Genomic DNA, 21,554 nt, shown 5'->3' with positions numbered 1-21,554 from the left:
TATTTTGTGCCAGAAAAAGAAATTTTACAAAAAATATCATGCAATCATGTCATTAGAATTCTATCCTATATTCTGCATAAACAAGAAAGCTGAACTAAGAATGAAATAGCAGTTCTTGTAATTTTGTAGTATTCGTGTTTCTGCTTGGTGTTCAGTATTTATTTGATGGACACATTACTGAAAAATGAACTAAAAGCATATTTCTCATTAGCAGTAAGGAATCATGTATCTATACATACCTTGTTCTACTAAAATACACTGCTGAAATCATACTTTAATAGCAATTGAAAGAACACATTGTTTCTCAGGCAACATTCTGAACATGTGCCAGTAGACGTTGTCTGACACATGAAGGAGTGTTGTGATATCTGCCATAAAGTATCAAATTGCATGATCAAAAAAAAAAAAATCTTTCCATATTCTCATAAAAACAGCATTCCAAAAATAAATGTAAAGAGGGAAAAGAAAGGCAAGCAAAACTTATAGAAAAACCACAACAAACACAGTCTTCTACTTAAAATGTTTTCTGAACTTCCTCTTGACTTGCAGTTGAAAAAGCCTATGGTCACCAAGAATTTATTTGAAACTGCTCTGTCTAGCTTCCCACTTCTCTTCCTGAACCAAACCATGAAAACAAAAAGCCTTCAAAAACAAAAAGCCTGACATACCCAGATGATGAAGGTCAGTCCTCCAGGAAAGGACTGCATTTATAATGTACTGTGTTCAAACACATGTGGTAACAAATAACAGTAGATAATAGATTTTAGATAAGTAGATGATGACTTGAAGTTGACCCCTCAAAAAAACCCCCTCATTTTGGATACATGTCAGACTAAAGACAGTTGCATTAATACCAGTTGCCTTCAGGGAAAAAGGACATGCACAAACATCACAGGTCAGAGTCTGGCCACTAGAAACCCCTTTTGTACCAATATGACCAGTGAAGGCAGACACGTACAATTTTTAAACAGATCAATAGAGAAAATCTCCCTAGTCATAGCTAATGGTTCCAAGTCAAAATACCTCCATAATCATTTATTCCATCACTACTAAATTCATCTCTCTAGTACCCTACTTATTGAAGTATTGCACCTTTATGGTGTGCCAAAACTTGAGGAAATGAGCACAAATGTGACCCCCCAATCTGCTTCAGGAGGTGTTGGCTACCCTGTGCCACGCCTGAAATGTTTCTACACTGATGCAGGCGGCATGAGGCACAAACAAGAGTAGCTGAGGCTTTGGCCCAGTCCCAAAGATTTGACATCAGTGGTATAAGTGAAACCTGGTGGGATAAGCCCCTGGAAATAGGTTTTTTGCTGGTGCTGTGGTCCATCAGTGCTTGTCACATTTTAAAACATCACCTCCTAAGGGTACAGGAGCAGCCAATTCCCAAATGTAAGAATTCAAGAGGACAAATGGCCAGTTTGGCTGAACAGGAATCTTCTCTTGAAAATAAGGACAAAAAATAGAACATGTATGCTCAGAAGAAGCAAGTTCAGTGACATGGGAAGAATACAAAGATGGTGCTTGCCATCAATGAGGAAATGCATGCCACCAAAGCCCATCTGAACAGAACCGTGGGGGACAACAAAAAGAGTGCTTTCAAATATATTAATGGCAACAGGCAGTGTAAAAATAACATTGGCCCATTACAGGATGAGCATGGTCACCTCACAAACAGGGAAAAGGCAGAGATGTTTAACACCTTCTTTGTCTCTGTTGTCAACACCCATGACTGAGACCACCAGCGAATGGTCCTCCAGCTCAGGTCTCAGTGCCCCGAGCTGGAGGACCATTACTGTGACATTTATCAACTCCCAGTCAACCCTGGAAGCAGCTCCAGCTGGTGATGGGCCTTGAGGAGAACCTGGCTCAGGTCACTTGGTCAGTTCAGCCCGGAGGAGACTGAGGACAGATCTCATTGCAGTAACAGTTTGCTCATGAGGGTAAGAGGAGGGGCAGGCACTGATCTCTTCTTTGTGGTCACCAGTGACAGAGCCCAAGAGAATGGCCTGAAGTTGTGTCAAGAGAGGTTTAGGTTGGATAGGGGAAAAAGTTTCTTCACCCAGAGGGTGTTTGGGCACTGGAACAGGCTCCCCAGGGAAGTGGTCAGCACATCAAGCCTAACAAAGCTCAAGAAGTGTTTGAACAATGCTCTCAAGCACATGGTCTTCAATGGGAGCAAAGAAGGAGGAATTTTGATAATATATTTCCTTTCCACAATGCTTATTTTCTGACTTACAGGGGTCTTGGCCTTCCATTTTCCGGTAGTTCCTTCCTAAACCTAAGCCACTACTTCAGCGGGATCAGAAGTACTGCTGGCAGGTTGCACCGTTTCCTCATCCAAGATTAAAATGCACACATACACACAGCTCTCACAGTTACTAAGTTTTTTTTAGATCTGCTCCTGATCCAGATTCCAGCACAGTTCAACAGCCAGTGAGTCTGCCTGCAGAAGGGGTGACAGCTGCTCCGTGAGAATCACCAGCAGGACAGCCGGAATGTCTCGAGTCAACATTGCTAGCAGACTGTGCACAAAGTGAAATCACCGCCTTATTTATTTTCATGCAATGTCAACGTTCATAAACTGTGCCCATCGCCTTTCTGCCTGTGGTCCGCTCATTTTTAAACAGGTATTAGCAACTAATTTTTGTTTTAAATACAAAGTCAGCTCCAAAGTCCTTCGCACCTGAAATGATTTTCAAATGCACAAAAAAAGACTTGCAAGTCTGACAAAGCCGGCGGGACACAAAAAAATTTGCTAAAGCCTCTGGGTAAATACATTGAGATATGCACAACTATATACATAGAAAGATAGCAGGCATCATATGTGTCTGCAGAACACGTTCATATGTGATATGTGTTCAATATCATGTGTTCATAGGTGTTCAATAATGATATATAGATTTAGTCCTGCACTGTTAGCAGTGGGAAATAAGGAAAATATTATTTTAATGACCACCTTTTCAAATCAGTTGTATTACATTTCAATAGTCAGTAAAATAATGTGGCATACTAGAAAAGGAAATTGAAAATAATGATAAAAAGGTGCTTAAAACCCAGAGGACCAGGATTTAATTTTTGTAATCTCAAATAAGCACTTCTGGGAAAATGGGGTTTTGGAAAAAAAAAAACAAACTTGGCCCAGGTCTTGCAATCCACAGATCATCTACTAATTAATTATTAGTTCATCAAATATTCTAACACACAAACAAAAACAGATAAGAGATGCTCTATGTGAACTTACTGATGTCTCCTTTGCACTCAGGCTATGAGAAAATTTGTGTATGCTGTGTTATTACTTTATGAAAACTGATTATGCTCACACACTTCCTATCTGCCTACATATGTGAATAGTTAGAGCAGGAGGAAAAGAGTAACAGGTATTTTATTAACTAACTGATTCTCAGAATACATAGTTCAAATAATTTCACCTTGCCCAATATTTAAATGTGATAAAACTTCTTTTCAAATAGTAAAGATTTGATTAAGAAAATTATTCTTTCAAAATCTTCCAACTGTGAAAAGGACATCAAAGCCCACATAAGGCTACACATATATTTTTTTTCTGCATATCTTTAAATGTAGCTTTTATCTGCATTCTTTGCCTCTGCTGTCAACACCAATTACTGAGACCACCAAGGGGGTGGTGGTCTCCCCGATTTCATTCCATGCTGAAAGCTTTTTCTCCTAAGAAAAGAAATCATATTTTTAGAGTATAAGGTCCATCATCTCCTAGACCACAACTTCCAGGCCTGAGCCTCATTTTGCACTGCCTCACTCAGGTAAGATGCATATACATGCAAGGTATACTAGAAACCAGTTATAGGTAAGATGCATATATATACAAGTTATACTAGAAACCAGTCATAAGTAAGATGCATATATATAAAAGTTATACTAGAAACCAGTTATAAGTAAGATGCATATATATACAGGTTATACTAGAAAGCAGTGCAGGCACACGTACACACGCCACTAAAATAATCCTTTAAGAAATAACGCACAGAATTCAGAACGGCAACAAAATTTTAAAAGCACAACAGTCTACATATTGACTATTGAACCTACATAGATTATAATGCATATACCTATAGCACCCCCTGGCCTCCAGAATTAAGGGAGTTTATGCAAAAATTGAGAGCATAATTCTTATGGAGAGTTCCTCAGCAGCATAATGAGAACACAATGAATTTTCACAGGAACCCTGGAAAATTATTTCTCTAAATATTGCAGTCCATAATACGCAATTATACAAAATATAAATGGGAATATTTTCTTCATCCAATCCAGAGCCAGAGATCCTACGACACACAACTGACTATTCCACTTCCTAATTCCAGGTAAGGTTGCAATATCAGCATTGGAAAAAACAGATTAGAAATCTGTATATCCCCCTGATACACACCACTAAATAGTGGATAATAAATTCAGGATAATAATAGGAACAGTGAAACTAAAAACTTAAAATCCTTTGCAAGTAAATTCTATTTCTGATTCAATCACAGTGAAACTACAGAAAGCATTGTGCCTCTTTCCATTAGTAAAAGATGTTGCTAGGGATACCCAGACAAACAAACAGGCAAGAGAGGAGAAGGCAAAAAATCCCCAAGCAAAAATGTCTGGAAATAAAAAAATTCACACGGTGTCTACACGGTGCTTTAGTCTGAGAAGATTGATACAGAAGCTGTTTTGCAAAGAACTAGGAATCTTTCAAAAAAGTAGACAGACTTTTAAAGCCAACAATAAACTGAAGACATAATGTTAAAAGATTCAAGGATGTGTCTATCAATAGAACGCATGTGCCCACTAATACTCTTAAAACAAGGCTTCATATCACTATAGCAATATCAGCTGCATATGTCAATATGCATTAATAAATTTCATATTACAGCCATCTGACCCTACCCCATCTACCTAAAAAATCACAATGAGAAAGACTACTAGGAATCCCACAATTATCAGCAGTCAGAGTTAAGAGTGAGCAGAAAATGGGTCAAGAGTAGTAGAGAACAAATAGTAGAGAACAAGAGCTATGCAAAGCTTTTTCACCTGTGCATGTGAAAATGATCCAGGAAAATTCATTTCCTAGTCCTGTACTTCAGTCAGACAATCTATCTTCTTCTCAAACACTGCTCCTTTTCATAAACTTTACACTAACACAATGACTGGTGTGTCTGAGTGGATTTTCTAATAGGAAATCTCTTCCTTGAAAGTTACCTAGAGAATCACATCTTTTACAATTGTTAATTATCCCCTTGTTGCATCTTTTTTGCAAGCTTCTGACCTTAATGTGTTTCCATCTGCTATCTCAAGGATATTTCTATTATGAAACTGCTATTCATACACAGAAATTCATAAATTACCACCATTTATAAGGCTGATTGTCTTTGGTTGAGACTAAGCCAGATGTTCTCATGTTCTCCTGGAGCTCTCTTACAACTCAGGGGTTGGTTTCATTCTTGTTATTTCAAATTTTTCAGTTGTGGCAGGCTCCTTTAGAAGTAAGAAATAAATAAATAAAGTGTGTGTCTCTTTTTACAGTTTTTATAAATACTTCAGCCCTTTATATCCAACAACATTCAGCCTCCAGCTATCTTTACAAGAAACAAGCTATTATGTAATTTTTTAAAAGCCATTCAGGTAAAAGATGACACCCTCTTCTCTACCCATGTGAGAATAATCTGAAAAAGCTTATGTGTGCATGAGTGTCTATTGTTTTCCTAACTCAAATGCAGGAAAAATTCTATTGAAAAGTGCCTGGGAAGCCCTGTAATAACCTAAAACAAACAAACAAACAAACAAACAAACAAACAAACAAACAAACAAAAACAACCAGAAATCTACACTAAATGCCAATTTAAGAAACAATAAAATTTGACTATAGCAATACTTTTCAAAGCAAAACCAAAATACAGTTTTAGGTCTGAAAAGAAAGAGGGGAGTAAGAACCTGTCCTGGACCAGGGCAGGGTTAATTTTGGCTGTAGCCAGGAGGTGACATAGCTAAGACACAAGGGTATTCTATACAACTTCCCATCATTTTCCAGGGATAGGGGAAGGGCTCCTTTCTGGGATTAACACAGCACAGCAGAAGGAGCAGTAAGGTACTGTCTGTTGTCAAGGGATTCATGTGAATCATTCATTTCTTGTACCCTCTGTCATTAGTATTGCTGCTATTACTGGTGGCTTTCTTATCTCATTGCTGTTTCCAGTAAATTGTTCTTATCTCAGCCTGTGATCTACACCTTTTGTATCCCCAGTTCTCATCTCCAGCCTGCCACAGGGAACAGGACAGGGAAAGGGAACAAGCAGCACATGGTTTGGAGAACCTCAGTGGGAGCACTAAACTGGGGAGTACCGTCTCCAAACCATGACAGAGACAAGAAGCACCTCTTCAAAACTGATATATGACATTAGTTTGTGCTAATGGCATCGCCATTACAGACAGGAAGAGTTAAATGTGTGTGTTTATGTATGCACACACACGCATATATGCATGTGTATATCTGTGTGTATATATATATACACATATATATGTGTGTATATATATATATATGGATATACACACACACGTGTTAATATATTCATGAAAAAATGAAGTTTAAGTTTTTCGTGGTATGTGTCCAGACTCAAAGGAAGCAACAGTTCTCCAAAGGGGAAAAAACGAGATACTTCAAAGGTAATTACAAAAACTGCAGCTTTGTGATTCACCTCTTCCTCAGAGATTTTGTGGCAGTTTGACTTACTGTGAAATTGAAAGCTGTCCAATTTATCTGAATTATGCTTTTGACTTTTGTACTCTCTGAAAACACTTTTGTAACCAAAATCATTTTCAAACCATGAAATTTTAATCAAAGTTCCTAAACCATTCAACACAGACAAAATAGTCAGAGACTTCTGCAACATGTGAAGATGTCACTGTTCTGGTTATGCTTCTCCTCCCTTCTCAAGACAACATGGGCAAACCTTCCTGCCACTGCCAAGAGCTGTGGATGTGATAAAGCTGGTAGCTGTAGGATCTGAAGAGACCTTCCAACAGCCTCTGCCTTCAGCAGACCCTGTCAGCAAGAGGAATGAGGGCTATCCATGAAGGAATCAGGGAGCAGCACACATTCAGGGAGCTACCACACAGGACAGACAGCAAGTCTGGGTCAGGACTGTCACCACCTGAGATGGTACAAGGAAGATGGAGGAACAGTGAAGAAAGTAAGGCCTGAACAAAAGAAGAGAGAGAGACAGCAAAAAGTAAAACAATGAGAAGGAAATGAGCAAGAGGAAAAAATGTGGTTAATGTCAGCCAGTAGAAAGTCCATCACCAAAGGGACTAAAGGGTTCCTTTCTGAACCAGGTCTCGAGTAGTAACTGGTAACCACACAACATCTTCTTGAAGGGAAATAGTGTGGAAGCACACAACTAGCAATGCCTCAGCCTGTGGAGCCTGTGGATTACATCTTGCAGCTGCACAGCTGAATGTGCCTTCCAGTCTGAGCCAAACCATGGCAGGTACCACCAGAGCATCTTTACAGCAGGGCTGGGAGCAGTTCAGCTCAGCCAGTGGTGAATTCTTCCTTCATTTCCCCTGCTTGCTTCCAGGACAAAGAAGGCTCCAAAGACAAGCAACATTGCTTCAAGTATTCCTCATGATCATTTACTATGTTAATATTCTATGGGCGTGTCATTAGACCAATAAATCCTTCATCAAGATGGAGTGTGTCTTCTTTAGGCTTCACATTGGCTTGTAAACTGACCAACAGATTAAATACAAAACATAACACAGACAGGGGAGGTTTCTTTACCTCACAGGCTGACACATCAGGGTCAACTAAGATAAGAAAGTTGTTCCTTCAAAGGCATACCATCAACAGAACAAAAAATGAACTTGCCTGTTCTGGTTGCCAAGCAATAATGAAGAAAATTGCTGAAACCATCAATCATGTACCCCCAGAACAGGCTAATATGCTTCAAAGTTAGAAGGCAACTTAGAGGCGAGTTATTTTGCTATTTCAATTTAACAGTCATTTCAGTAAGAACTGAACAGCTCTATTATGAGGATGGGAGGAAGGAAGGAATAGAAAAGAAAGAAAGAACAGAAGCAAAGCAAGTTTCATTAAGTAGGAAGTCATTTCAATGTTCTCATTTACCAGATGGGGTAAGGTTCATGGTTTCAAGTTCACAAGTGTCAATGATTTTGCAAGTATCTATGAACACAGACAATGCAGAACAGTGGAAGCATTTTGTAATAGTGCTCTTCATTTCATTTGTAGTATTTCTTCATGTCACCACTGACTGCTTTTTCTAAGATAGCAGTATCAGCACTTCCATGAAGGCAAAGGGAACAGGCTGAAAAAATGTCACCAGTCCCTGTGGTCACAGTTTACTTAATTCCAATACTGTAATCCAGAAGTTACATAAGAAATAAAAACAAGGTGGAGGGGAAAGGGCGTTAATGACTGCATTCCTTATGATTCCAGTGGAATCCACTGAACACACATGCTCAGTAGGACAGGTACTTTCTCAAGGTAGGTTGTTTTGATACTAGTATGACACTAAATGAACACAGAGTCAAGAATAGTAACCTTGACAATGTACATCATTCTGGAGAGCTATTAACTGTGAGTAGAGAAGTAAAAGACTGAAAAAGGAGGATTGGGAAAAAGAGAAGCCAAGAAAGAAAATTGCATGAGAGTTGTGGGATCTGTAGACAAGGCAAGGAAACACAAAAAGAAGAATGAATTATAAAAAAGCAAAGCACAAGATAAAAGTGCTCATAAAAAAAGGAAGGCAGCAGAAACCAGGGCATAGGTCCAGAAAAGCTCTTATGTTCTTAATGTAAAGTATGTTATTAAATATATGAAGCACACTAAAATAAAGTTAGTGATGTCTGTTGAAAGACAAGGGAATTTACAATCAAGGAAAGAAAAGTAACAGATCAAAGAATAATATCCAAAGAACGAATAAAAGTGTTTGACAGAAGACTTGAGCAAAATTAAATATAGTGTGTGAGCCATCCTTGTCACATGGCACTTTCTTCTGAATTTTCAGTGTTAAAGTATCTTTGGATAACCTTAAAATCCTACAAAGTAATTTCTCAAATCAAAAATTGCTGGATCCAACTTGGGGAAATTACATATCATTACACATAAGAAGAAGAGATAATAATTTAATAAAAAAAGTTTACAAACACAGGGATGCAATTGATAACAACTAAGCTGCAAGGACTAAATAATTCATATATATATATATATATATATATATACACACACACAGACACACGAGCACACACCAAACCTTTCTCATTTTGAAGGAATAGTTTCACAGGCATGAAAGAAACAAGAATTAAAATCAATTGAAAGCAAATATTTGCCTTGAGTTATTAAACTGGCATTTGAAAAATTTTTAAGCATACTTTACTGGCTCTTGGGAAAAGCTATAATTTACAAAAATATCCGAGTTCAGAAAATTAGAAAAGGAAAATTAAAACTTGGCTCACCTTTGGTTTAAAAGATGAACAAGTGAAAAATTAAAAAATTTAATCATAATTTTGGGATAATAAAATTTTAGATAGTCAAATGATAATGGCAAGATTAAACATATGCAGTAAATATCATCATAGAGTGAAAACAGATATAAAGGCAGTATTTCAGGAATTAAAAAATTAATAACTAATCTAAATAATAATTAATTACTAAATCAAAGGGACACAAAAATAAGGCAGCAGTTCAGGCACAGAAGGCTGTTTCCTAAAGTATTTAGGAAACAAAAAAAGAAATCCTAATATCAGCATCAGACAATTCTTAAAATGAAACTGGTATTCTCAATAACAGTAATGCAAAAAAACCCCACAGCAGCATTCAGTAAGTCTGTTCTGGTTCAGAAAATCAAGGTTGTAATTTAGTATTAGAGACTTATAAAATACCATCAACCAATAGCATTATATGGGTACATTAGGTATATGTATAACGTGATTCTTCTTAAATTCACTGACTAAATCTCAATTTAATATTTTTGGCTGATAAGAACAGTAGCATTGTGTAATATATTTTGCCTACTGTAAGACATGTGATGCAACATTCCAACAATTTTTAAAGTATGCAGCAAAACAAATTGCCACATAATAAAATGAAAGAACACTGTTTACTACACTTAAAAAATGCAGTGATGAATGGAGAAGAATCAGCAACAAGCATTCTCTAGTGCTATTCACAGTTTTGTTCACATTTTCTTCAGGGTCATGAATGCAAGAATAATAGCATTACTAACCAGATGTGCAGAAAAATACAGTACTTGGAATAATGAATACAAAAATACTGCTTTTAATCAAGGGATAGAACATGGAATGTTTTATAGCCTTCCTTCAGGAAAACAACATAACTTCCATTAGAGCTAAAAATAAAAGCATGTATGGGGGGTGGGGAGGAGGAAGGCATGTGAAACAAGCCATTTGCTAGACATACTGCTCTGTCCTGAGGAGAAGTGACTCACAAAGATTTTCAGCACTAGCAGACAGCCAAACAGGAGCTGCCAATGTTACCCTGTGCCCATGCAGTTTGATAATCCGGTTATAATACAGCTCAGTAGGGAGAAACAGAATAGCAAGTAGAGTCACATTTGCCTCTGCTTATCACTGACACACTTCCTACTGGGAATGCACACATAAAGACTATAAATGAACAGCATTTTTTGACTGCACAGATAATTGCCCATCAGAAACCTATGCCATGCTGATATCAGACTGATACTAAGTACTGAAGCAGAGTTGCTTTCCTCACCCAGCTATATTTCAAAAATATTTGGAGAGTTCCTGTAGGTTTTGTAGGTGCTACAAAACAAGTCAGCAAGGATGGTCAAGGCAGGTGTTTTCAGTCACACAAGTTCTGAGAAAGGCACTGTGCTCAGTCTGTAAGGCAAACTCTACAGCAGAGATGTTTCCCCAGGTCTGTCTCACAAAGCCTCACAGCAACCAGATGCCAAGAGCAGAGACAAGAGGAGAACAGCAGGATGGACTGCAAGAAACAGTGATGTGAGAAACCTAAGCAGCACTGGCCACTCAGAAGTTTCTACCTCTGCTGAGGCTCTTCCAGTGCTGCCTTCTTCCTTCATGTGCAAGAAGGTAGTGCCTTTATTTTAACTACGTGCTCTTCAAATGTGCAGAATCTCCATCCCAACTTATCAAATTCAGTCACTTGGTCACCACACCAATGAGAAAGATATTGCCAGATTGGAGGGTATCAGAAGATAAAATATCTAAGCTAGTCTAGGAACTTGACAGCAATTGATAAAGTCACTAGGGCATATTTAGCTGGCATATTTCAGAGTACAACATAAAAAGAAAATAGCACAGTAGATGCATGATACAACACAACATAAGAAGACATGAAGAATAAATAGCAGGAAACAAAATTTAGCTGTCAGAAAGCATCCTTACCAGCAAAAGATATTCAGCTGCATGACACTAATTTGAGCAGATGAGAGGAGAGGGGGAAGAAGACTCACGGATGGTACTCTTAAAAAGGTAGACAATTCAAACATATCTGCCCTGAGCAGAACAGGGAAGGGATTGCCCAGTACAGTGTTTCTATTCCTTATTTCTCCAACTATGTCGTAGCTGGTGACTAGTGATACAGAATATGTATTTGGCAAATATGTATTTGCCAGAGATGAAACAAACTATGTCAACAGACAGAAAATGGTCCCTTGCAATCAAGTAAATATCAAAGTTGTACATGATTGCAAAATAAAACCTTTAGCCATCTCTAAATGCTTCAGAGAGCAGACAAACACATAACACACAAAATAAGCAAATACTAATTTGACAGGGCTTCATAATTTGGAATTTTGCTACCAAAGAGCCAGTTTTTAACAGCAGTTATAAAACCCTTAAATTTATGCAGGAGAAAGCAAAGCCAACAAATCTCCTAAAACACTGCTTGATTGGAAAAAATAGGAAATGAAGAAGTTGCAATTAAGGAACTTCCAAGCAGACAAACAGAAAGGCAAATATTTGTAGGTAGTACACAGAATATACTGAGTGATGCAGAGGAAATATAAGGAAAACCAAAACAGCTAACCAGCAATGTAAGACATTACTTGAAGCGGGCCTTCCAAAAAAATTCTGAAGATGTTGTCTTAATGAGGACAATAAAAGACAAAATAAAACTCTGGCAGACTGAATGTAAAAATCCAATAAGCCAAGCCAAAAAAGGCTGGACAAATAACTTGCAAGGGTTGGTTTTTTTTTTATGCTAGGGTAGTTAAGAGTGAGAGCCAACTGAAATGAGTTGGAAAAGGATTTCACAATATAAAATATGGGATGAAATGACAGTTGGAATCCAATAAAGACCTGAGGGCTAAAGAGTATACTAAACAAACAATGACTAAACATTCAACTTACTTAAACTAAAAAGCACCAAGATCAGAGGAAGATGATTACTCCCTATAAATACATTAGGCATAAACATCAATACCTATAAGGTATTTAGTACAAAAAAAGAAAGCTGGCACTGCAAATAAATTTGCTATGGAAATTACAAGCCTCTCAGCTGACAGAACAGTGAAGCTCTAGATCAGCCTGTCCATGAGAGGAAAAACAGCCTAACTGGGCTCTAAGATAAATGTGGATAAGCACCGTGAACAAATTACACGATCTGGTTGCTATGACAGCTCAGTGCTGGGTTAGCCATCCAACTTAGGCTGGATTCAACAAATGACACTGAAGCAAAAACTTACCAGCATGAATCAGATGAGTTTTGTCTATGCAGAAGCAAGTGATAGTGCCTTACCTAGCAGAAATAAGTTTCTGCTTAAATGCAGAATGTTTCTGCTGTCTTTAGATTCAAGAGAGGTGAACTGCTTTGTGTGCAAGAAACCTTGGACTCACACACACTAGACTCCAATCACTAAAGACAGATTGAGTTTTAAAGGATGTTCTTAAGAGAAAGAATGTTCCACTTATATCCCAAATACCTGGTTTTGCCTTTGATTATGTTTTGGTAAGAGCAAAGGTAGCTTTAAAGCCTGAAGGTCCAGCCTTTCATAAGAAGTTATTTGTCTTATCAGAGCAGATCCAGGACTGAGACAACGTAGTGACAGGTTAGTTAGCTAAAACAGGGAAGGAAATTTGTTAACAAAAATAATCTGTGTCTATGATACTGGTTTTGTTCTCAGCAGTAGTGAGGCTTTAAAGAAATTTCCTTCAGAAGCTTGGGTTACAGAGCAGCTGGTATGTGCAAAAAACAAATTTCATTTGGAGTAAACTAGACAGGAAACTCTGCTCCAAAAGTGTACCAAACACAGACAGACTCCTCACAGAGACACAAGACTGGCTCTTTGGGCAGTCTCAAGGCATATGTCTGGCATTGTATGCCAACCAGGACACCAGACCCTCACTGTCTCATCACAACTTTGCCACAATTCACAGGGATGGGCACCAGTGTCTGGAAACCCACCAGGAAGGCCATGCCAGGACTGCAGCACACAATGGGCATGGTCCTACCCAAATCTGGATATCCAAATGGGAGGACCTAAGATGGCTGAGTATTTGTTACAATTGTTTGTTTTACAGTGGTAACAGGTTGGGTTGAAGGGTTGGCAACACCAAAGCAGCAGATATGAGTTCAATTCAAAAACTATACATTTCCCAAGAACAAAAACTTTACCTTGAACATAATGAGTTGTACAATGTTTTGTCTAGGTTTCAATCCCTTAAATTACCAAAGATCAAATTTGCTGAACAGCTTGTCTTACTCACCTCAGTTTAATCCCTGAGGGAAAAAAGATTAGTTGTTTGTGCCTATTTCGTATTTTAAAAAGAAAAATATCATAATTGACTTGACATCTATTTCACAAAGCTTCTTGAGTCTCACTTGACTCAGCTTTCTCTCTTTTCTTTTTAAATGCATTTCTACAAGTGTATCCTTTATGTTGCTAGGTTTCAAGAGAAAATAAATAAAGGAAGAAAACAAATCAAAATTTAAGACTATTGTTTTGTCAAAAGTCCAAAAGGAATTATGAAAGCAATCTTCTGTTCCTTATGTCAACCTCCCTTTTTCTCTAAATTTGGTTTCCCATTGATTGCAATGGACACTTGGCATAGAAACTGTGACAGGGAGCAAGAGCAAACACTTTATTAAGAAAAAGACCGCCTCACAAAAAAATGAAGTGTTAAGGAAATAATAATGAACTTCCATGATGCATGTAATGACAAAATTTCATCCAGATGGTGCCTTTGAAGCCCTCCTGCTTTAAGGTCCCTGCATGCATTTGTGTGTCTAGGAGGGAGTGCAGGACCAAGCACTGGCATGCCTTGTCTCAAACATGACCGTGTTAAGAGAGGAAAGATGTGATCAGAGGAGAGGGTCCTGCAGAGGTGGGGCAGTGCTGTGCTGAGCCAGCCTCCTGCTCACCTTGACACTGGAGCTCAGTCGTCTCCACTCACTTCCTGCAGGAGGGCTCAAAGGGCTGAAAAAATCTATTACACCTGTACATTAACTATTCATCTTTTACACTAAGAGGTGTGCGCCAGTTTAATAATAAAGAGAAGGGGATCAGGCCTCCTTGCTCTCTTTTTCCTCTCTCTTTCACTTGCACTGTATTTCCCAGCTCCAGTCTATCCATGTGGACCAACACAGGATCTAAGGACTGCTGATAGTCTTTGTCCTCTCCTTTTTCTGTCTTTATCTCTCTCCTCCCTTGCTTTGCCATGGGCAATGCTTGGCTATTGTATTCTACTCAGTACTGAAGTTTGCTGTTGAGAGTGGGAAGCCTGTGGAAGGGTGTTGTGGCATTTTATGAAACACCTTTGAGCAGTGGTGCTGCTAACCAGCACCTTTGATTATGTATTGTGGCTTGTTAGCCAGCACCTTTGAGAAGTTTTTTCTGGGAGTTGAGAACTTAGTGAAGCGTACTGCACAAAATCTAATAATTTTTGATCAGCCATCATTTTTGAGAAAGTGTACTGTTAGAATTTAAGGGCTTGTTGGCCAACACCTTTTGAGTGTAAGCAGCAGGCTGGTTGCCAGAGTTAAGGCAACGACAATAAAGCCTGACACAGGGCCCAGAGTCTTGTTCAGCCTGACAAGAAGCTACAACAAGCATTGTGCCCCCTGGCCATGGCACTGGTACACCAGCAAATACAGAAACACCATTGGAAGGTTCTGCTGTTAGCTGGATACAGCAACACACACGACAGGACAAGAGAAAAATATGCCCAGTTTAAAAGACAAAAAGTTCAGGTTGACAAGGGAGAACAATCAGACTATCTGGGACAAAAATATTATTAAATGCACCCAGCTTTCTAATGAGCGCAAGAAATTAAGAGTTCAGGGTAGCTTTTACATCCAAATCTGTGTCTCCAAGCATGGTATCAATGCCTATATTGAAGGTGCTCTTCAGGCAAAGCCAGAGGAAGACAATACAAGCAGCAATTGAATGATTTCTTGGGATAGCGGGAGCACAACCTGACAACAGCTGCCAATGGACTTGCCTCAGCACAGTCTGAGATTAATGGCATTTTGGAATGGATAAGCAAGCTGTTGATTTACAGCCATATAGCAATGTGCAACCAAAAATACCATTCAAGTCCACTACCTCAAAATTGATGAGGCCAATAAAATGAGCAGTGAAATTCTGTATAATACCTTATAATTGCAAAACTATCTCAGTGACCCTATTTGTGAAGGCACAACCAGTTTATCTCCACTTGAAGAACACAGAAGGCAAAACTATAGGCAGTTACACTGAAGTTACCCAACAAGTTTCAAAGACTTCAAAATATAAAGAAGATTTTTCGTTTCCTGTTGGTTTGGATTTCAAACTAAGTGATTTGGCAAAATTGACAAAATTCATATCTGACCAGATTTAGTTATATGGTGTTTATGTTTAGCTGCCACAGATGATACAAAAATTGAATCGACTGTTATGATAATTCCCAAGGCATCTTGGCAGATCTAAACCATAATCACTGTGCTATTGAAAGCCATAAAAATTGTCAATGAAAGCTAGTTAGAACTGAACAGTAATTAATACTAATTAATATCTCTATATGGATCTGCAACTGGACTCTTTAAAAAACAAAACAAAATTCCAGCCTTGTTTCATTGCAGATTATTCTCCTTGAACTATTCAATTTTTTTAAGTAATCAAAATCAAGACAAACGGTATTTTTAGTACTTGAAGGACTTTGTATAAAACTATTATTTTTATTTGATCATTAAGAAAAATATAGAAAAATCCCACCAAAAATGTTTTTTCAAAATCAAATACTTTTTCCACTTAAGAAAATTAACCAAGTTTTACCATTTAGATTTTCAAACCTACTTGAACAAAAATATTCTGTTCTTTTGTCTGCAGTAAGCAATTGTAACAACAGAAATTATTTTAAAATTAAAAGCAAATAATAACAACCCAAATTATAGGTTAGTGAAATTATAAATAAAATAACTTTCAGCATGCAATATAGAAACAGGCTTTTTACAGACAAAAAAATATGCAAATATACAAAATGCTATCCACAAAAAAAAAAAAACACCTAGCAGATATAGCAAATATTTCAATATCAAGTAATTATTTAAGAATATTTTCCTCCAGATTTGTCTTCTTTCTCAGACTAGTTTGCAAAAATCAACTGAATGATGCCAGACTGAGCTGCTTCTAGCTACTTGGAATGTGGGGTTTTTTCTCTAAAAGTCATACAAAGGAGTATTTCACCCTTGCTCATATCCATCTTCAAGAAAGCATTGCACAAATTTATTTTCCACTTATCTATAGCATTATTCTGCAAAAAGGAAGAAAAACAAAAGCAAATAATATTTTAAGAAAATTAATTGTCATATTTTTAAAATGTGTCTTTTTCAGGAAAAAAAAATGCAGTCTAAATTCCAATTACACTATTTAGCCAGAAACAGGTACAGACATCTGAGTCAATGATTGTAATCCTTGCTACCAAACCCTCATTACCTGTAAATGTAACTCAGGCAACTCCCTGAGCCTGTTGTAAGCAGTGACAGTCCTAACCTACCCTTCTGACAGGAGGGTGCACCCATCTACTTCTCCAGCTCCAGTCTGAATTTATTCACAGTCACCTGTTCGGATTTATGCTGACAATTGCTTTCAGGATGAGCATTCCAAATCTCATTAAGACAAATAGTCCTTAAGCAAAATCATCACCTACAGCATTACAGCAGAAAGAGATTTAAAATAATCTTTCCAAAACTCAAGTCAAGCTATTGGTTTTTGCCATTTTTGCTTAAAATTATATCCGTATGTTAATATGAAAGGTATTGCTTGAACTATCTATTCCTTTCATGTGCATTTTATGTTGCTTTTTCTATATATAAAAAAAAATTAAAATTTTGTTTTCTCTTTTCTCTGCTTTCACACTTCCACTTCCTACCCAGTGATCTCATGTTCCCTTGTACCTACCACTCATCAGGTCTCTAGAGTACAACTCTGCATACAGTGTATGGGACTGGGGCTTAATGTTTTTCATCAGCCTCCAAGGGCTCCTGTGAGATCTGCTTCTTCCTCCCTTCCTTCCACAAGCCCTGGCACAGCCTGTGCAATCCACATCCCCTCCTCAGCTTCTGGAGACACCACAGCGAGATTCAAGTAGAGCAGCAAGAGGGGTGTAAGAACTCAGTTCGTGTTGGTTCTGTCCCTTTACTTACTTACACTCTTCCCACAGTACTCCCATTAATTTTACTCTTTTCTCATTCCCTTTTTCATCAGTGTCTCCTCCATGCCTGAGGAGACAGCAGACAAAAGACATGGAATTCAAGGCTGCTGCCTGGAGTACCTTGGAGTAGGCTGCTCTCCGTGTGCCATCCCTTGCTGGGCAGTGACATTTCAGGCAGGGTGTGTTGGGCCATGGCAGCAAGACAAACAATGGCCATCCTGCCAAATGAATGATTAATGACTCAACTGAGTCATTCAAAGGTGATTCTCAAATGAATGAATGACTCAACGGAGGAGCAAAAGGACAAGGTCTAACCTAGGAGAGTGACAGTCTAAGATTAAAGTCTGCACATGACCCTTGATCTCTCCCCAGAGTAACAGTGCTGTCTGCAGCTCCAAATGGCAGAGGGGAATTCTGAGACTGATGGGATCACGGTGGCTCAGAAGGACCTCAGAGTCCCTGTCATGCAGCACAGCCCCCTGCTCAAGCAGGTGCACCCACAGCAGGTTATTCAGGATCAGGACAGGGTTTGCTTGGAAGTATCCCCAAGCATGGAGACTCCACAACCTCCCTGGGAAAGCTGTGCAACTGTTTGAATCTCCTCGTAGCCAAGCTTTTTACTGTCCACCATCCCCCCCCTTTTTTTTTGTATGCTATTTTTCTCTTCCTGTATGTTCCTTTTCAGAAACAAAGACAACTAATGAGCACAAAGTTAAGTAAATAAATCAGTAGGGGGAAAAAATAAAAAAAGAAGAAAATAAGTGATAACACACATCTTCTCATTTAACTCATTATATTTTACCTATTGCAATTTCTCTGGTTGCCACAAGATTGGCACAATTCTTAAGCTTCTGTTCACAAGCATGAGTATTATGTTGTGGGAAGCAACAGGAAATCCAGCTGCAATCTCAAAATGCCCATTATTTGCACATTGGTAGCATGCAAACTCATGAAGTGAAAGCAAATAGGCAACACTGGGTTAGAACTTTGTTTATAATGATTTAAAGAAAAATGTCCATTAGATTATGAACCATCTTCAGTCCTGAACATGCTTCACTTTATTATCAAAACCAGCAACACAAAACTTTAAACTAAAGTTCTGTAAGATTGGCTCCTAAATTTCATCTAGTTTGTTCTAATTGCTTTCAGTTTCTCAGTCAGATATTTACAGAGAGATGCTGTTGCTCTTCTGACACTGCAACAATTCAACCAACACAGAATTTGGGACTTTTTTCCAGTGCCTATGATGATGAGAACTGAACTGAACACCTAACATGCTCTTTCTACTTCAGTGTAATCATTACATGAAATTTCTCTGTTCTGAATTAATTTGGGGAAGGGGGAAAGAGAAGAAAGTCTTCCAACAGTCCTTCAGCTATTGCCTGGTTCTTAGGGTATAGATCAGAAACACAAATAAAATAAAGAAATGTTCAGTAATGGCCTCTGTACCTGCAAGTGTTGTGGTAGGAGGTCCATGCTGTAGGCCATGAAAGGAAATAGAAAGATTCTAGCTTATTTCATTACACCTTTTTCCAAGCACTCATTCTCCAACTTTTTTATGAAATCAAGGCATATCACTTAGGGACCCAAGTTTAAAATAGGCTTAGCAATACTTAAACACTAATTCCAAAACTTAAAAGTAAACTCCAAAGAAGACATGTGTAATTTGGAAGAAAGAAAAACAAAAGAAAACCAAATTAAACCAAAACAAAAGCCAAAACCCCAAAACCAGAAAATAAGTAAAACATATATATCCAACCATGGGGGAGAATGATTTTTGGAAAATCATATTTATCCAAGAAAAAAAAAATGCAGTTAGAGAAAAAATTACTCAGTAATTACCAAATAAATTCTACCATGTTCAGAACCTGTGCTGAAAAATAGAAGGATCAGACTCTTACTTTGTACCAGGAAGCACTCCAATGATAAATCTCACTAAATGCATGGTTTCAATACCGTGTGTATAAGTACTGCTCAGCATCAGCTGAGATCGAAATACAGTATTTCACTTCATTCATACCAGAAAAACAATACACTGCCTTGGGTGTGACCACCCTCTAATTCAAATAAGTCCTTTCCCCATTATGTCTCAGCCAACTGGTAAAGGCACTAACATGTGATTTCAGATTGTTTTATCTACTCTTGTCTTTCTACCTCCAAGAAGGATTTTGACTGAGGGGCTGGAGGACGGGACAGGGGGGTCACATTGTTCTTTGGCGACGGCAGCACAGGATTTATGGCACTGTCTATAGCACACATTAAACAAAGTACTACTACACCTGAAACATTCACCTTAAAACATACTTTAGGCAACTTTTGAAATGCCTGTGGCTTGTTTTCTGTTGCTTTTTTAGGCTTCTCAGCGACACTGCAGGACACAGGAAAAAAAGGAACATATTAAGAAAATAACATCTGAAAGAGTAAAAACTAAATCCAAACCAAAACACCCAACTTCTAAGGATTTCCATAGGCATAACTGGGTGTGCCTAGCAAAGGTTCAGGGTGAAAGCAGCATTTAAAATTGACTGTGAGGGACAGAAACTGCAAAAACCAAGAGTTTTTTCTGACTTACATTGCTCCCAGCAGGCTGTTGCCATTCCCTCTGCGGGGCTCTCACTGGCCAGGGGGATCACATGACGCTGGAAACCAAAATAGAAAAGTCTCGGGAGCAAGGAAGCTGAACCAGAAACACATTTTCAAGAGAAGACCTATCGTGGGCATGATTACACGGAGCAGAAGGTGGTAAATTTAGACGGGAACCTAGGCTGTGCTGAAAAATGTGTAATGCCCTGAACTTTGCAATCTGGCATCAGCTACCCTTACAGCACATGGGAAAATTCATAAATCTCAGCCTGTGTCGGTACGTAACTAAACCTGCTAACTGCTGTAGTAAATCACCAGACCTATAAGATCTATCAAATGTTAAAATTAATCTGCTGAAGTTTTAAAAGAACCTCCCACTATCAAAACCATTTTCGTTTTAAGGCTAAGGTTTCCAGTAGTTTGTAGAGAGGAAGCAATTTTTTTAAAAGGATATGCTCTTAAGATAATTGGACGAGCTGTAAACACATCTCAAAGATTGCTTTCCGTTTTTTCACAACTAAAAAATATGGTTGCAAACCTATAGGTTTGCAAAATGTCACTGTAAATCTATAAATCTAATAATTTAACCATAAAGATATAAACAAAAATGCAAAGAATCCGAGTCAAAAGCTGAACAGATGAGTTAGTGACAAAATGCAAGTTCCATCCAAATATAAAATATTCTCTAATTATATTAAGGCTGCTGTTTAGTTATCCCTGTTAGAAGATTAACTCTTTCCGTTTTGTAAATCTTGTAAAAAATAAATTCCGGCAAAACGTTATTCTTGGGATTACAGGAAATACAAGTTACCATCTGCAACAGCTAACTTTTTCATCATTTCCTAGTCATTCAAAATTAGATTGTTACAATTTTTCATTCTATATATTGTTAAGATTTTCTGGTTTCTAGTGAATAAGAGGACAGTCATTGTAGAAAAAGGCTTTACTGAAAAAATGCAAACGGCAGTAGAGAATCTGTGATCAAGGAAAGGGAAATATGCTGCATATCCTAAAAGGACAAGGACAGGAAACAATTTCGTGTCCTAACCTTTAGATGCAATCACCCTCACCTTTCAGTCATAAGACAAAAATATTGAAAATCCCCCCCTTTCAGTGCAACTGGCTCACCAGACCTTCTGGATAAACAAAGGATAGAGAATGTAATTCAAAATCCTAGCAGACTCCCAACTTTGCAAGAAAAAAAAATTGAAAATAATATGAACATGACTTAAGAAACCAAACTGTTCCTCTTTCATTAAGAAAAATAAATCAATATAAATAAATGAAAGGAACCCCCC

At 38.0% G+C, this 21,554-nt stretch overlaps 1 protein-coding gene across 2 annotated transcripts in view; it reads right to left on the bottom strand.

Moving 5' to 3' along the window:
• The window catches only part of ESR1 (estrogen receptor 1), a 160,012-nt gene extending 139,727 nt beyond the window's left edge, over nt 1-20,285 (bottom strand). For both annotated transcript variants that reach the window (XM_084203463.1, XM_084203462.1), the window contains exon 1: nt 20,246-20,285. In XM_084203463.1, coding sequence (XP_084059589.1) covers nt 20,246-20,270 — 25 coding nt within the window. In that variant the 5' untranslated portion in view covers nt 20,271-20,285. The remainder of the gene's footprint in view (nt 1-20,245) is intronic.
• Between the last annotated feature and the right edge of the window lie 1,269 nt (nt 20,286-21,554).

The sequence above is a fragment of the Fringilla coelebs genome (assembly GCF_963513975.1).
Source record: "Fringilla coelebs genome assembly, chromosome: 3".
Taxonomy (NCBI): Eukaryota; Metazoa; Chordata; class Aves; order Passeriformes; family Fringillidae; genus Fringilla; species Fringilla coelebs.
This window is presented reverse-complemented; position numbering and strand designations above follow the sequence as displayed.